The following is an 18,515-nucleotide window of genomic DNA, read 5'->3' on the forward strand; positions in this document are numbered from 1 at the left end:
TTTCGTAAAGGCGTGAGGGGACAAGGACAGGCCGAAGGGGGGGACTTTGTACTGATATTCCTGACCCTCGAAGGCAAACAGGAGAAAGGGTCTGTGTCGAGGAAGAATCAAGACAAAGTATGCATCCTTCAGTTCTACCACCGTGAACAAATCATGATGCCGGACGATAACTAAAATGCGTTTCTGCGTGAGCATCTCGATGGGAGTCCGTGCAGAGCCCGGTTCAGAACTCGCAGGTCTAGGATTGGCCGCAATCCGCCACTTTTTTTGGGTACGAAAAAGTAGGGGCTGTAAAACCCCTTCACCTCGGCTGGAGGGATAGGCTCTATTGCATCCTTTCGTAGAAGGGAGTTCTCGCCTCTCACCGCAGTGGAGTAGATGCCGTTGAACCTGGGCGGGGTCCTGGCGAACTTAATCGCGTAGCCGAGTTGGACGGTCCTGATCAACCAACGCGATGGGTTGGGGAGCACGAGCCACACCCCCAAGCTCCAAGCGAGAGGGACCAAGGGAACTACAGCGTCGGACGTACCAGTGGCAGGGCCTCGCGACGGGGCCTCGCCCGAGGTGCTGAGTCTAGAGACGTCAAAGCACTTACCTAGCTCCTTGTGACCGATCCGGAACAGCCTGGTATGGGGGAGGAAGATTTTTGTCCTCGTAGCCTGTGGAGACATCAGGGGCAGATTTTTGCCTCCGAGGCGCCATGCTTGCTAGAGTACATACATATATATATATATATATATATAACCAAATTTGTTCAATCCGTAGTTTTCTGCTGGAATGCGCTGTAGATCCAACAGCCTAGAGAGAGTTGAATGGAGATGGCAGGAGGAATTCAGCTCAGTGAACTTGACTGCTCGGCTCCGAAGAAGATATCTGATGTGCACTTGCAGCATCACTCCTTTTAATTTGTCAATGTATACAAACTTATTTTGCATGTTGAGTTGGTAAAAAGTCCACAGTGCATTTGCATTGTACTTTCTCATGAAAGAAATAGGCTCAGTGCCTGTGTCTCCGTTTCTGTTATGCAGCATGCCGTCCTGCTTATGCGTTAATATGGGTGCCAAAACTAATTTGTGCCACTTTTGTGCTTCTTATGCAAGCTGTGTGAAATTGAACTTTGTTTATAATGTCTGATCCAAAAACAAACACAAATACAATGTATTTTTATGAATTACATTTTATTTTAGAAGATATAATTATGTTACATTTAGACACAATTAACATAATCTACTATAAAAAGCTCCCCACATAAATGTTAAATAAATGACTAATTATCACATTGCCACGCATATGCACTTTTTTTTGACTCGGCTTTCATAAATAAACAAAAATAATCATGCCATTGCTCATTTCTAAAGCGCATCTCAGTAGATGACATTTGTTCACGTCTATGTTGTCTTCCAGGTAATGGTGAAAGTCTTATTCAAAGTGTGTGATTGTGATGTTGTATCAAATTCCAAAACCTGAAATTGAGAAAGAAAATACAAAATTGGAAATGTGATGCAATGTTCAGTTGAAACAAAACCTATAACGTTCCACACTCTAGGTGAAATCAACACTAATACATTTTATTTTGGACACTAGTCATCCACAATAGTATGCCGTTTTGCTCCACAGCCTTGTGAAAAGGCTCTCCATTACCGCATTCTCTGGAATAAGATGCCCAAAGAAATCTAAATCACCTATTGATACTGGGTGAAAGCAGACAGAATCTGTCCATGACATCATAATGCCATAATGAAGAAAAATAATTGTTAAGAAACAGCACCATTGATCTGACATACAAGGCGGAGAAGGCAAATATACACTTGTGGAGACTAATGAAGCTGCCTCTTTCAGACTTAGGCCTATTATGCAGCCGGGAAATACTAAGAGAGATAAATGATTTGTGGTGGGCTAGAAAAGTAGTTATTCAAATCCACATGCACATTGCTTCGTTGTCATTTCACCCGTTCGATCCTTCTCACAACTAGCATAAATCTCCGTCTCAAGAGCTTCTGCATGCATTCTTATTAATAGAAAACATGCAGTCAATGTGCACACAACTTTAAAAGAGCAGCTCTTTAAACAGCCAAGGAGAATGTAAACTTTTCTCTTTCTTTCACAGAGTTTACCATGCAATACTGATAGTATGGAAGGCCAGTAGTGCCACTATACTATATATATTAAATTAAGAAATTAATCACATGAAAAATCAACCCAAAGATAATAATGAAAAGGATGCAAAATAGTGCTAAAATGAAATACAAGGGACATTTTTTGAATCATTTTGTAAGCATGTGTCTTTTCATGTTTGTTTTCAGGGTTGCAGTTATCAGGACCACACTCAACAACAGAGGCTGTTACACTTTAAAATTGTGCCAATAAAAAAAAGATGCAAACTAGAGCTAAAATAAAACACATTGGACAATTAAGATTTATTTAGTGATTTAGTGGATGCATAGTAAGAATTACTATAAGTAAGTCATTAAATACATAATGATAATGTTGCAAAATCTATACAGTCATTCAAATAATAATTAAAATCAATTTTATTTTAGCATTATCTTTGGGTTCATTTTTTTGGGTTAATTTAAGCATGCACTTCTTGTCTTTTCATTTTCATTTTTAGGGTTACAGATTTTTGAGTAATGTTCTGATAACCATAACCCTGCAAATTAATATGGAAAGATTTCAAATCTACCCGAAGTTAATGCTAAAATGAAAATGGACACAAAATAGTGTGAAATTCAAATAGAAGGGACACTCATTGAATTTGATAATACATTTAATGATTTTGTAGTTTGTTCATTGTGCATTTAATGATTTATTTGAATATTTAAATATTTATTTAATGATTTAATTTTAAGTAATGTGGCCCTCAATAATTTTAAAGACAATTAAAAAAGTTTTCCCTAAAATGATCATTACCGTAATGTACTTAACCTTTGAATTTTTTATCATTCCTATTTTTCTCTGAGGCAATTTTCATAAAATTCTCATTACTGTGATACAATGATTGTGTTTTTACTCAAAGGCAGTTCAACAAATGCGACCATGATTAATTTCAAAATGAAATGTCAGTAATGTACATTTAAAATGTGTCATTAAAATGAAATGACTTAAAGCACTCCTTGTCAACCACTTCCAATTTAATCAGCAAGATTAGCCTAAAATGTATTTGCATGGAGCATCTCACCTCTGTTTCTGTGTTGTGTGTGAAATTCAAGTTGACGTTAGCCGTCTCAGAACCAGTCATGTTAACCTCTTTAATTGGCACTTTTCCGGCACCCCACACCTTCACAACACCCAGGGTCAACTGGTCTTTTTGGTCAAGGTCATTTGTGCTAAGCATGTTTGTAAGAATACCCTAAAACAGAAACAAACAGGACATCTATTACACAACAGTATCCACAAACCCATTCATAAGCAAAATGGTAATGTCAAAGCCTATGCTTTTGTATGCAAATGCCATATTTTTATTTTATTTTAATAATGATATTAATAATAATAATAATATCTAGGGAGCACAGTAATGATATTGGAAAACTACATACAGTAATCTCATAGACTCTCAACCACATAGTCAACCACTTAAGATCAACAGCCCAGCGTGCTGGAGCAATAGATACAAACTCATGCATCTATTTCTCTCAAAAAAAATAAAAGAAATGAGCATATCACATTTCACCCCAAAGTTATGTCACTTTAAGAGAATAAAGCCTATTTTAGAATCATTAAGATTTTGATGGCAGTTTAAGCACATGTTCCAAAAATGGTCATAACTGTAATCTAGCCAGATGTTTTACAGATGTTTGTAATTCTTATTATTTTAAAATAAAATTTCAATTATATTAATACAGTTTTTTTTTTTTTTTAAATCAGTCTAAATGTAGTACAACAAATACTATTATGATGTATAAATAATTCACATTTTAAATAATATATCATTATATATTATTTGTGTTTTATTTTATCCAACATTAATGCAAAATAACATTAATTAAACATTAACATTAAACCAGATTGGTTACACTTTACAAGAAGGTTTGATTCATTAAAATTAGTTAACTATATTAGTTACCATGAACTAACGATAAACAATAGTTTATCAAGACCTATTAATGTTAATATTAATTTTAACACATACTAATATATATTTTTTGTATATGTTAAAATTATGAAAAAATATGAATTAATTATGATTTTTTATTTATAAGTTAAAAGAACAATGTTAATAAATTCTGTTAGAAATATTAGTGCATGATACTTAATGCATGTTCTGTTAACAAATAGAAACTTGTAAAGTGTTACCACAAAATTCAAACAAAATTACAGAAATGTGTTGTTTTGGGATTCATGTCACATATCCGCCGAGATGACTCAAGCTAGCTGTGGTTAACCTTGTAAAATATAATGTATTTATTTTTTATGTTTTGATTTGTTTTTTTTTACGTAAATGTGACCCGAACATGTTTTTTGCGCTTTTTGTAAGTCGTCGTCTTACATCTCACTAGAATAGAATGAATATTAACCAAATTGGTTAGACTTTACAGAAAGGTTTCATTATTTAAAATTAGTAAACTGCATTAGCTAACATAAACAAACAATAAATAATATTTTTACAACACTTATCAATCTTGTTTAATGTTAATTTCAATATATACTACTACATTTTTTTAATTAAATTTTGTATATGTTAACATTAGTTGATGCATTATAAACTACTGTGGCATGAATTAACAATGAACAATTGTATTTTTATTAATCAACATAAAACAATATTAATAAGTTCTGTTATTTATTTTTTTTTAATTGTATGTTCATGGAACCTAATGCATTTAATGGAACCTTGTTGTAAAGAATTGCCTCAAAATTCATATCGGATATAGAGTATTGTGTTGATTTGGGATTCATGTCACATCTGTTCCGAGACAACTCAAGCTAGCTGTGTTTGACCTTGTTTTACATAAAGTCACAGACACCGCTGGGGCGTGTTTTTCCCCACTGCTCAGTTAATCTCGCTACATATGACATCAAACCCACAGGAAGTCCGGCTCGCTGTGACCTGGGCCAAGTAGCTCTGGGCTGCTACAGCGTAAAACAGTTTTTGGAGCGAGAGTGGCCACAGATGTTTGGCTTCAAGTGACATGGACAATCTTTGAAAGGCTGTTGTGTTTAATGGCAAATGCGCATGAGCACAATCCAAATCTGCTTTCTGCAAAACAGAAACAGTACCTTAGTTGCTCTGAAAGATGTCACAAGGATTTTTCCATACTTAAGAGTTTCTGTGAGGAGAGAAAAGGATAAATGGAGAAAAAAATTAGAAAGAGGTTAGCAGTGAATGACCATTTTGCAGTTGTGCACTACGGGCCTCGTTCATGTAACACAAATTGATAAATTGCTGTGTAAATCCATTCAATGTAAAATGTTAGTTCAGTGTGACAGCTTATGTGAGAATCACTTTTGCAAACAATTTATACAAACACACACACACCACATAAAATGCACAAATGTTTCAGAAAAAGGGTGATTCTCACAAAATATGCCATGGTCATATTTTACTCTAAAATCAAAAGAAACAAATATTTTGCATTTAGAAAATGAAGCTTAGTTTTAGGGCCATTAAGATCGGACATCACAGTTACACACACTTTTACCCTGCAATTCTCATTATGGTCATTATGATATTTTCATAACCGCAACATGAAAAAAAGATATACAATTGAAATGTTAAATCATTACGATGGGCCATAACCAGAGTGTTATCTTGAAAGGTTTTGGGAACATATTACCCACAGGACCTTTCTTTTTTTACTGTAATACAGTAAACAAATGATTATGTTATGGTAATGAGAATCATCATTGAAAACAATGTGAATGGTAAAAGTAAAAGGTCTGGATGTGTTAAGGTAATGAGAATTGGGGGTAAAGTATCCTGAAAATAATGTAAAAAGACTAAATAAATCTTAATGATCCTAAATGTTTGCTTTATTTTCTTTATGCAAAATATAATTTCATGTATGCAGTATATATATATATATATATATATATATATATATATATATATATATATATATATATATATATATATTTCTTTGTATTGCATAGGGTTAAAAATGGCCAGGACATTTTCCTTTCTGTATATACACAAACACACATATTAACTCACCAACACCCTCTCCATCGTCCCAGAACAGTGAGCCCTGTGCTGACCCATCATCATCAAGAGCAACCAGCAGACCCAGAGGATTCAAACGACTTCAAGAAAAGATGAAAATGTGGTCAAACAAACTAAATTACCTTTAAACACATTCTTTTTTTTCTTTTTTTTTTGTTCCAATTTGGAATACCCAATGTGCTCTAAATCCTTGTGGCGGAGGACAAATCCTTATCATCTTATCACGTGGCTTGTTGAGCAAGTTACCATGGAGATATAATGCTTGTGGAGGCTTCCACCGACTCAACATGTGCCCCACCGAGAGCGAGAACCTCATTTTAGCGATCACGAGGAGGTTACCCCATGTGACTCTACCCTCCCTAGCAACCGGGCCAATTTAGTTGCTTAGGAGACCCAGACACCCTGGAATTTGAACTAGTGAAATTCAGGAGTGGTAGACATCTTTACCGCTGAGCTATCCAGGCCCCCAACACATTCTTATTCTTAAATAAAGTGTAGTTTTACCTGTATTGAGTGTTGTTCGCTGGGTTCTGCCAGGGCAGTATATATCCTCCTCTCACATGCAGGTTAATTTTATCCAATGGTGTATTCATATCAACAAGCTGTCTTCGCACCCCAACATTCTGACCCTGGGTGATTAATCAAATACAGGTAGATAAGAGACTCCGATACACAAAGGCTGGTGTGCTTCAGGTTCAGTTTTTTTGGATGCCAGCTGTATTATAAGTAGTTTAATATGCATGCTACTAAAATATTGCTAATAAAGACTTGCAAGCTTACTAATAAAATGCTTACATGCCGATAAAATGCTTACCGTGTAGTAATCGTACCAGCGGGCATCTGGCACATAGCCTTTGACAACAGTCACACCCTTAAAAAACAAAATCAACAAGAAAACATTTATAAACAACACAAATAACCCTAAAATTGTCTATTTAATTATTTATTTTTTTAAAGACAATTTGAACAGCATTAAACATTGGAAAGTGGAAATAAATCGGATATGTATCTGACTTTTTGCAATGTGATTTTGTGAATTAATGTAATTTGTATGTTAATCTAATGAAAACTGACAGTGGCACAATAGTGAGGTGTAAGAACTCACTGATAATGTAAATTGAGGATCTTATGTTATTAATCTAATCTAAAATTCACAATGTATAAATAATAATAATAGACATTAATAAACCTATATTTTACAATGTATATAGTTATTTAATTAATACATTATATTAATAAATAATCTATTATATTACCATGTATTATATTATTAATGTAATCTATTCATGATTTATTAAACAATAATTTATTCAAATTAGCATTGATATTATTATATTAAGAAATAATTGTATTATTTTTTATTTATTGTTTATCAGGTTGTTATTATATTATTATTGCAATTTACAATGTTTAGTCATTTTAAAATAATGTATTAAAATTAAACTCATTTATATTTTTTACAAAGTTTTTATAATTCATACATATTCAACATATTAAGTTCATATTTATTATTATTATTTACTTATTTTGTTTAATTTAGTTCTTTTAAAATTGATTTATTCTATAATTCATGATTTATTACAAAATAATACACACATGTATATATATATATATATATATATATATATATATATATATATATATATATATATATATATATATATTTTTATTGTTATTAATATTAGTATTATTATTATTATTATTATTATTTACAATTTATAAAGATGCATAATAAATTTAAATTATATTAAATAAAAGTCTGGTTATGGTGTTTTACACATAAGGGTCAGTTGAGGAGAGTAGTCTCTTGTAACCTATTAAATCACCAACAAATCAGCAATGTAGTCACCTCTTTGGACCAGTGTATGTTATGCACCATATTTCAGGTCATGGGAACAACCAAAACAAAAAAAAATCTGATCTGAGGAAAACATCTGAATTAAGCACTTTGCCTTGAAGTGTGAATAAAGCCTATGTGTCTTTTTGTACATACCTTTTCTAAAGCAGGTGTGATTAGAAGAGCGGGACCCCAGAGGAACTGCCTATCGATGTCCCATGTGTGTTCATCCGTGACAAACCTACATTACAGAACAGTGTGCTGAGAACACTATCTATTCAACACATTACAACAAAGACAGAGAGTGACAAACAGTAATGGGGACAGAAAAAGAGTAAAAGAGAAAGAGGACACCATGACGCAGAACAAAATGATTCATCCAAGAGATCGGACAGCTGAAAACAGGGTGGGAAAGGAAGGTTATACACAGGACAGCAGGACAGTGAAGGATAGATCAATGCTGGCTAAAACAATTCTAGATTCAGAAATGCACAACCAGTATTCAGACAGAGGATCTGGCCTAAATTCAGATTATTTACTCCCATGATGCCTTAGAAGAGATGTGATTGCAAGGTATGGATGAACTTAAAAAAGAGGAAGAAAAGAAGGTGTAAAGGAGATAGATTTTGCGGGAAAGAGATATAAAGAACAAGCTAAAGGTCACTTTTGAAACATCAATACAATTCAGAAACACTCACTCATGTAGCATGGGTCTGACCACAGTGTTTCCATGGACATGGGCTTCATACATCAATGTGTTCAAATAGGGCAGGAGGGTGTAGCGAATATTCAGCACATTCCGAGAGATGTTAGCAAACCCTTCTCCCCAAGCCACAGGATCTTGTCTCTGTCAAAGACCATAAAAAACAGCTCACAGTGTATTTATTAACAGTAATATAATCTATAAAAAAAAAAATAATGGTAATTAAAAAAAAAATGCCAGTTAGTTTGATATTTGTTGACATTTTGGAAAGATTTGGTTTCAACAAACCACAAATCCTAAGTCTTAAACTGTGAACTTTGAAGCTCCAAAATGCACATAAATGCAGCATAAAAGTAATCCATAAAACTCCAGTGGTTAAAACCATATATTCAAAAGCAATAAGATAGGTTTGGGTAAGAAACAGATCAATATTTAAGTCCTTTTTTGCTATTATTTCTCCTCCCTGCCCAGTAGGTAGCAATATGCACTAAGAATGTGATTCTCCAAAAACAAAAGAAGAAGAAGAACGTGGAAGTAAAAGTGGAGATTTTAGTAGAAAATTACTTAAATATTGATTGGTTTGATGTTTCAAGATATGGATTTCATATGGATTACTTGCATGACTTTAAGTGCTTTTTGAAATTTCAAAGTTTTGGCACCATTCGGTTGCATTGTATGGACCTAGAGAGCTGAAAAAAAAAATATTGTAAAAATCTTCATTTGTGTTCAGCAGGAGAAGGAAATACACATTGGGGATGGCATGAAGGTAAATAAATGATGAGAGAATTTTCATTTTTGTGGTGAACTATCCCTTTAAGGAGTGACCAAAGCCATATCTAGAGCCCAGACTATCATAGAGACTTTTTACTATCCACAATACCCTAGCATTGTGAGAGCGACTTCTGCGTGGGCAAACGTCACTCACATTAAACTCTAGTTATTTAATTTATGATCCAGCTGCAAACAGATAAAACTAGAACAACATCACATTTCCTACAATACGCATTATGACACCATGGGAATACACACTTTTGGCCAGAACTATTTTCAATATTTTCATGATCCAAATATGGACAGCTATGGCCCACCAAATACAGATGTAACTGTATGCCACATTGAGCATCTGAATCCGTGTGTGTATGTACAGGCAGAATGTTAATTGTCTGCCAGACAGAGAGACAGTTTGCCCCGTCGGCTGGCCTGTACGTGGGTCCCTTGAGTCTAGCGCTCATGCTGAGTGCTGTTAACAGTGGTGGGTTTGAGTTAATGTTCTCACAGATAAAGGTGAGCCATAATCTGATAATTACTTCTCAAGTACTACACATTCACTGTGATTGCTAACACCCGCATGTCAACACTTCAACATATTTGAAACCTGGACTAAACAATTCATAAAGCTAATGTTATCCAGTTTCTCTACAGTACGTGTGCTAGCTTGACCAAGGCAAAATACTGAAGTACACGTAATGTTGGGTTAGATCTGATAACTCATCCTCTCTCATTACTGTTTAGATACTGCTTAGTGGTATTTGCTAAGGTAAACATCTCTTTTTATATTGCTCATACTTAGTCTCATAGCATGAATGTTAATATAACTACATTTTTGCAAACAGAGTTTTATGTGCTGCTTTCTACGTTTTGCTGCAGATTCCTGGTGAAATGAACACTAGAGACTCTACAACAACTGTGTGTTTTAGTCACATTCACACAAATCAAGTACAATGGCTGATTTTGACTTTTTAAACACTTATTTTTTTGCTCTATTACTCACACACTTGAAAAACAACACATTGTAATGCTTGTATGACAGACACACCTACATTTACACATGTATTCCACAGGGGCGAACATTTTATCAAAATGTTGGGGGGGACAATAAACATAACAATTCTCAAGAGCAATTTTTGAAGGGGACACCAAGGGGTTTTTTGTTGTTGCCCCATTTGCATTTGTATTATTTTATTTCTTAAACAATTATTTTAAGAATATATCATTAAATTATTTACAATACACATATTTTAATTATATTTTAGGGGGGGCAACCCTCAGATAGGGGGGGTCCTGATCCCCCCGTGATTTCCGCCTATGGTATTCCAATGTGATAAGCTTGCATGGTAGCTAACCTGATAGAGTGTTGGACTTTGAACGTGGGAAAACCGATGCTCGAGCACAGACTAAGACACAAACTGACGATACAAAAATGTCATAGAAGTGACATGAACTGATGTGATCACTATCGGTTAGGTTTAGGTGTTGGTTTAGGATTAGAATATCTGTTTTGTTCACCTCTCATTTGCTTTTAGGACACTATTGGTAAGGTTTAGGTTAAGGTTTTAGGTTAATAAGAGATGTTTTACTCATTTAAACCTCCATCTAAAATTCACTTTGAAAACCTCATCTGATTTTGACACAATTAAACTCGCTTTTGATTCCCCATGCTGGGCATTTCACTGGGAAACTGCAGCGAAACATGTAATAAAACACAGAATTTTATTTAGCAAAACTTTTGCCACGATCACATTATTGTCATGAGAGCAGGCTGGGATTTAAACAAGCCTCCAACCCAACTGTAAGTATTAAAATGTGGTGCACATCTCCTGCCAAACCATTTGTGCTACAGACATGAATGACAGATTAAATTGTGCACCTTGTTGAAAGTCTGCTATTACTTTTCTAAGCGATCTGACTTTCCATTTATGCCTGGCAGGCAATAAAACTGGTGAAAAAAATAAAATAATCATAGACTTTGAAGGAGGGAACCAAACCATATCAGACCGGAATATAATAGAGACTAAGGTGTGGACTCTTTTGAATAGGTCAAAAAGTGATGAAATAGCAACCACCCTGAACAACCAAGCAACCCCATAACTTTTTTTTCTTCCTGCAAGACTATGTACTGTAGAGCATAGTAAGCCAATATTCTCCTTACCATTTTGACAATTTCTTGGATTTCCCTCTGTCTCCCACACAAAGGGAATGGAATGTTCTTTCTTCTAATGTAATGGGAAATGCTAATATCGCAGCGTTAATGTGTTTGAATGGACTAGATTGTCCACCTGTTAGGAGTTAACTGCTGCTCTCAGACAAAAAGCCAAATTATTCAAAATGTTCTAGCCTCTGACCCCATTAGCATACGACTTAGCGTGATGGAGAGACACCCGCGTGTCTCCAGCGAACTTGGAAGCTGGTAACAAGACTTATAGCTGTATTCACAGAAGGTCTCTCTCCCGTCTGGCATTGGTGTGAAGTTTTGAACTGGCAAATTACTTTGCCAAACATTAGGAGAAAATAAGGTGATCTATTTCAACTTCGGTTTATCTGTCGTCAACATGCTACCTCTTTTAAAGACTGTTTCCCTGTCTGTGGGGTTTGTTCTGTATCTTCCCAAGGTGCCTTTTGGGATATGCTCAAACTAACTGGTCAGTTAGCAAGCGTCTCACAGAGGTGTTTTGGTGAGTGCTTATTAATGAGAGTGGAGTCATGGATTCTTTACAGAATCTGTGCTATTTGTGATTAGAATTAAATCTTGCTTTTTTGTTGTCTTTGGTGAACAACTGATTGTAACAGAAGTGAGATCAATAGTTTTCCTAAAAAATTATGTCCTCATATGTGGATAGCGGGACTAAGTTCTGAAATTGTAAGAAATACCAAGCTATAGAAAGTCAGATTTCTTTTTTTTTTTTTCATCAAATAGTATTAGGTGTACAAGAGTTTTGGTTATTCATGTTTTATAGACGTTATAGACATTACAACTGATTAAAAGTAATGGCAATCATCATCAAATCACAGTCATGTTAAAATAAAATTTAGAATTATACAGTTCTTAATCTATGTACAGATTATCATTTGTCCAATGTCTGTCAAACATGTTGAGTGGTCCAAACATCATCTACAGCCTGCAACAGAAATGTTTGGTCGGATTTTAGGAGTGAATGCACATAGCTGCATAGGAAAGCTATAGAATGCACCCTCACTCCCTTGCTCCCTATTTAGTGAATGACTTAACCTCCAGTGTGTTGTCTGTCTGCACTGGTCTCTGCAGTGGTAATAACTCCTTACAAAGCCACTGAAAGCAACATTTTTCAGCTTTTGGTTGAATATATTTATTCTCAATGTGAACATGCAGTCAATATGTAGGAATATGTTTACTAAATGATGATCCAGATCATCTGTTCTGATTCTGCTGGACCTTTCTGCTGCCTTTGACACAGTCAACCATCAGATCCTACTCTCCACCCTCTCTAAACTGGGCATCACTGGAACTGTGCTTGACTGGTTCAACTCTTATCTCTCAGAAAGGTCCTTTGAGGTAGCCTGGAGAGGGGAGGTATCCAAGCCACATCAGTTACTTACTGGGGTACCTCAGGGATCAGTGCTTGGGCCACTTCTCTTCTCCATATACACAACATCACTGGGACCCATCATCCAGTCACATGGTTTCTCTTACCACTGCTATGCTGATGACACACAACTCTACTTGTCTTTCCAGCCCAACGACACCACAGTGACCGCTTGAATCGCTGCCTGTCTGGCAGACATCTCAGCCTGGATGAAGGAACACCACCTTCAACTCAACCCAGCCAAGAACGAACTCCTTGTCTTTCCAGCCAACCCTGCTGTTGAAAACAACATCACCGTGCAGCTGGGTCCAACTACAGTTTCCCCTTCCAAAACGGTCAGAAATCTAGGGGTAACCATTGACGATGAGCTAAATTTCACAGACCACATTTCAAAGACTGCAAGATCATGTAGATTTACACTCTACAATATCAGGAAGATAAGACCCTTCCTCTCTGTACATGCCACACAACTGCTCGTTCAGTCACTTGTCATAACAAGACTGGACTACTGTAACGCTCTCATTGCAGGCCTTCCTGCATGTGCTATTAGACCTCTCCAAATGATCCAGAATGCAGCAGCACATCTGGTCTTTAATGAACCTAAGAGAGCACATGTTACACCACTCTTTGTCTCTATCCACTGGCTGCCGGTTCATGCACGTACTAAATTCAAGGCCCTGATGCTAGCATACAAAACACTGGGTCTGCTCCAGCATACCTAAAAACATTTATGCAGAGCTATGTTCCCACCAGAAGCCTGCGGTCGGCTAAGGAACGTCGCCTTGTCGTACCAAAACAAAGAGGCACCAAAACACTTTCCCGGACTTTCGGTTTCATCATACCACGATGGTGGAATGACCTTCCCAACTCAATCCGGGAAGATAACTCACTCTCTATCTTCAAAAAACGGCCAAAAACACATCTTTTCCAAAAGCACTTAACCGGTAACAACAACAAAAAAAAATAATAATAATAATAATTGACATTTCTTGTTGCACTTTAATCTGTTTTGTATACTATTCTGATGATAGAGAAACTTTGTAATACGGCACTTTTCCTACCACTGTCTCCTTAAGATGATTCGCTTTGGATAAAAGCGTCTGCCAAATGAATAAAAGTAAATGTAAATGTAAATGAATAGCACCTTATTGTACAGTGTTAACAAACACAAATATAATAACATTTTGATTAAAATGAAGCAAAAGGACCCATAGAACTCATCCCAGTACTTTGTTCATCAGAAAACTAAATCTTTAAAGCAGCATATCAAACGAAACTAGAGACGGTACTCTTTACAACCAAACAGGTTTCAGTGAAAAGATTAAATCCCAGAACTTGACTCCATGTTGTTTGGTCACGTGACTTCATGCATCAGAATTCTAACCCTTAAATGACTCCGTAGAGTGTCCTGAAAATGATGCAATTTATTAAATAAATTTAAATCCAAAATAGCGAGTCCTCGCATGAGGCCACCGGGTCGCACAAGGTTAAAAGAGACATAGTTCAACGACAAATGAATTGTGTGGGTCTCACCTTTGAACACATATTACACAGAACAAGTCAAACCAAACTTTAATGTAGGTAAAAGGATCTCTGTGCTTTTACACTCTATACTACTCAACCACTAGTGAGTGAAATCTGAAAATGTACCCGTCAGTGGCTAATCACAGACATTTTTAGTCACATAGCGCAAATTTGGCCGCATATGTAAGTGATTTGCACACCGAGTTAAAGATAATTTTGTGGATTTTAAGAATCGGAAAATCGATATTTCTACCCAGCCCTACTACACACTCTCTCTTTTAAAGGGTCATAGCATAACATTTTTATATCACTTTCTTCCTGGAAGAATTTTTTTTTTGTACTTCCGCAAAACAGTCAGAACAGTCAGTTTTCATGACACTTTCCACCCTCTCGCTGACCTTAGAATTAAACAAGCCTTTTTTTGCTTCAATGCCTTTAAGGCATCTAAAAAATTCAGTTCATCTAAAAAAAAAATTATGATGAATACACTACAAGACTCATGTCAAAGATGTCCGTCTAGTGCATGTTTACATGTGGTTCGAGTTCAATTTGAGTTCGGTTTGGTGCCCCTAAAGGTAAACTAACAACCTCTTTGCAAAGCTGCATTATATTATGACAGATTCACAACCCAATCTGCACCGAAATGTGCTGCTGAAACTGTAAAGATCAGACTGAAATGATCAGAGATCTTGTGAAAAGCTCCAGCTGCTTGTTTCAAATGTTGGGATTCTTCAGAAGGATATGCAAACCGGCAGGTACTACACACAGCTAGAAACAGCAAAAGGTTTGGCTGACTTGTCCTCTTATTTTTAGTTGCTTCTGGTATATAGGACTAATACCGTCTACCCTGCTTTTTCCTTATTAACTCATTGTACATGTTGTTGGCATGTAAACATGCACTCAACAAAAAGATTTTTGCTGCTTGATTTTTGCTGCTTGTTTGAACTGTCACAACTAATGCATTCCATCCATATAAATTTGTCAAATGGAATTTACCTAATCCATTTAGTATTCATGCAGTTGGGACGACAAGAATACTTTTTGTGGTGTTATGTAGCATTGATGAAACTGGCTAGAGAATTTTTATTTTTTAAGCATGCTTTGAATGGGGCCCGATAGTGAGAGTAAATGTTAAAATGAAGTGTTATTTTATGTGTTTTTGTGCAAGATGAATATAAAGGGGGATACTTCTTATTGTTTAATGTTTGTTATGTTGAGATTTAGAAGAGTATCTGTTCTTTTGGTGATTTGGGGGTCACCATTATGATGAACAAATTGAGCTATCAATGAGGACAGGAAGATGTCATGCATGAATTAAATTGCTCATTTCGTTGAGCAAATGTTGTGCTAACCATAACATAGTTACAAAACTACATGTAGTGCTTTCAACCAGCATGTGTTTAGAATGCTGACATTCACTTTCACTAGTTGGAAAATCAAGTTCAGCCAAAGAGCTATTTTTTTTGTCTGGGGAGTCATGTGTTCAGTTGTTTAAACTGAATTATTTAACATCAAAAAGTTGCAGAAGTTCAGAACGAGAAGTTTTTGGAAATTAGTTTCAACAAATATTCTTTTTTAAAGTTCAGAAAGTTACAGTACGTATTCGTGGTACATCAAGCTCTTTTTATCTCAAAAGATCAAGGAAAATTTGAACCCTTTAAATGTCTCTCTGACTCTTCAACACTCTCTTTCATTGTTTGTAATTCTGGGCTCCTTGATGCCCTCCATCCTTTGTCGTTTCTCTCTGGATGACCTTCCATTTGCCTGCGTAGCCACATTAAAGCTAATGGCATGTTGGCGGGGTAATTACAGCACCAAGGGGACGTGCAGGGATAAACATGTCTGGGTGCAGGGATATTGGGGAGCAGAGGACACGTTCTTATTGAAATTGTCATTGAGCCTCACAGCGTGTTCGTCCAGACTGGTGCAGGTGAATGACTTGGCAGAATCAAAGCAACAAAACAAAAATAAATAAAATAAAAGCATTTTACTGACAGCAGAATTCAGATGGATGGATTTTTATCCATATTATTTTAACAAACTATTATGTATACACTGGCGGACAAAAGTGTGGAATAATGTACAGATTTTGCGCTTATGGAAAGAAATTGGTACTTTTATTCACCAAAGTGGCATTCAACTGATCACAATTTATAGTCAGGACATTAATAGCGTGAAAAATTATTATATTATTATATTATATTATGAAACAAAATTTCAGATCTTTCTAAACTACTTCAAAGAGTTCTCATAAAAAAACAAATTACACGTGCAGCAATGAAAACTTTGCAGATCCATGGCATTCTAGCTGTCAGTTTGATACTCGGGTGACATTTCACCCCATGCTTCCTGTAGCACTTGCCATAGATGTGACTGTCTTGTCAGGCACTTCTCATGCACCTTACAGTCTAGCTGATGGGGTTAAGATCCATAACACTCTTTTCCAATTATCTGTTGTCCAATGTCTGTGTTTCTTTGCCCACTCTAACCTTTTCTTTTTGTTTTTCTGTTTCAAAAGGGGCTTTTCCTTTTCAATTCTTCCCATAAGGCTGCACACCTGAGTCTTCTCTTTACTGTTGTACATGAAACTGGTGTTGAGCAGGTAGAATTCAATGAAGCTATCAGCTCATACATAGGCATCATGAACTTAATTAAATGTTTCTTCAACTTTGGGCAATTGCATGTCCCAGTGGTGTATTTTTATAATATATATATATATTAGGGCTGTAGATTTAACGTGTTAATTCAGTGCGTAAATTGTACAAAAAATAACGCGTTAAAAAAATTAACACATTAACCCTGATAAGGCTTCCCTAAAAGCATTGAGGAAGTCCTTCATGACTTTGTGGGGAGAGTTGGTCCTTTTAATGATGATGCCGAACCAGGCAAGAGATAGCCCGCGAGCGTGGCATCACCATATACCCCAGAGCCTTAGCACCCACGATAGTCGAATATGTCGACGTCGAGGGTACAAAGATATGGGAACTAAAAGGTTTCCCCCATGAATGAGTCAACTCATCATGGAGTTCATCAAAGAAGGGGAGAGGCCATCAGACAGAAGTCTTCAAATTTTTTACGTTTGGGGGTCTCTTGTTCATGCGACCAGTCTAATTGTAATCTGGCCACCGCACGAGTAACCACCTCGAGCAATTCCTCAACCATTTTGTCATCACACGAGGAATGCTCAGAGGTAGGCAACTCAGATTCCGCGGTCCCAAGAGATTCATCGTCCCTCTCATGAACTGAAGAGGCGCCGAGGAGTGCTTCGAGATCATGCGCGGGACAGGTTGGATCCGGAGAGAGCGCGAGTGATAGGGACAAACCCGTCTCTCGCTACTCAGCCAGATCCATATGTGAGCCCCACGACAAAATGGTGGGGGCTGGCTCTTGGAAATAAGCGAGACGAGTGCGCAGCATCTTCACTGTGAGCAGCTCACAATGCTCAAACCTGCCTCGCTCCAACGCAAGAGCAGAGTGCTCTTCCCCCAAACAAACAAAACAAAACTGGTGCTTGTCCGATTCAGCCATATTGCGTAAACAGGGAAACACACACCGTTTGCTTTGTTTATCGCTCATTTTCTCTTTGTCTTTCACACTTAAGTGATAGAAGAAAGAAGAAAAAGAAGAAAAGATTTCTGCACACTGCCTGACAAATCTAACTCCTACCAGTGGAAAATACAGAGTTTGAGAAGCTTGAGAAGCACAACACATCACAGAGTGGTCTGAAGACAAAAGACCTGACGATGCACCTGTGGCAAATCTGTTTATAGCCCTGGTACTGGTGCATTCTGATGATGTCACCAAGAGAGGCTATAAATTCGAGTCAATTTTATTGACGTGTTGCACACATATTCACAGCTGGTCACTCCTAAAAGACGTTCCCAAAGCACTGAATCAAGTGTAGCACTAAGTGCAGCTTTTGATGAGGGAAATTAATTTCCACCACACAAA

General features: G+C 36.4%; 1 protein-coding gene across 1 annotated transcript in view; it reads right to left on the minus strand.

The window, feature by feature from the left end:
* Nucleotides 1-1,249: 1,249 nt before the first annotated feature.
* The window catches only part of LOC127661589 (sucrase-isomaltase, intestinal-like), a 77,174-nt gene continuing 59,908 nt past the window's right edge, over nt 1,250-18,515 (minus strand). The window contains exons 40-47 of the mRNA XM_052152352.1: nt 8,696-8,844; nt 8,154-8,238; nt 6,975-7,031; nt 6,665-6,789; nt 6,152-6,240; nt 5,218-5,267; nt 3,179-3,349; nt 1,250-1,463 (exon numbers count right to left, since the gene is read on the minus strand). Of these exons, the coding sequence (XP_052008312.1) occupies nt 1,389-1,463; nt 3,179-3,349; nt 5,218-5,267; nt 6,152-6,240; nt 6,665-6,789; nt 6,975-7,031; nt 8,154-8,238; nt 8,696-8,844 (801 nt within the window). The 3' untranslated portion in view covers nt 1,250-1,388. The remainder of the gene's footprint in view (nt 1,464-3,178; nt 3,350-5,217; nt 5,268-6,151; nt 6,241-6,664; nt 6,790-6,974; nt 7,032-8,153; nt 8,239-8,695; nt 8,845-18,515) is intronic.

This window comes from Xyrauchen texanus, chromosome 21 (genome assembly GCF_025860055.1).
Source record: "Xyrauchen texanus isolate HMW12.3.18 chromosome 21, RBS_HiC_50CHRs, whole genome shotgun sequence".
In the NCBI taxonomy this organism is placed as follows: Eukaryota; Metazoa; Chordata; class Actinopteri; order Cypriniformes; family Catostomidae; genus Xyrauchen; species Xyrauchen texanus.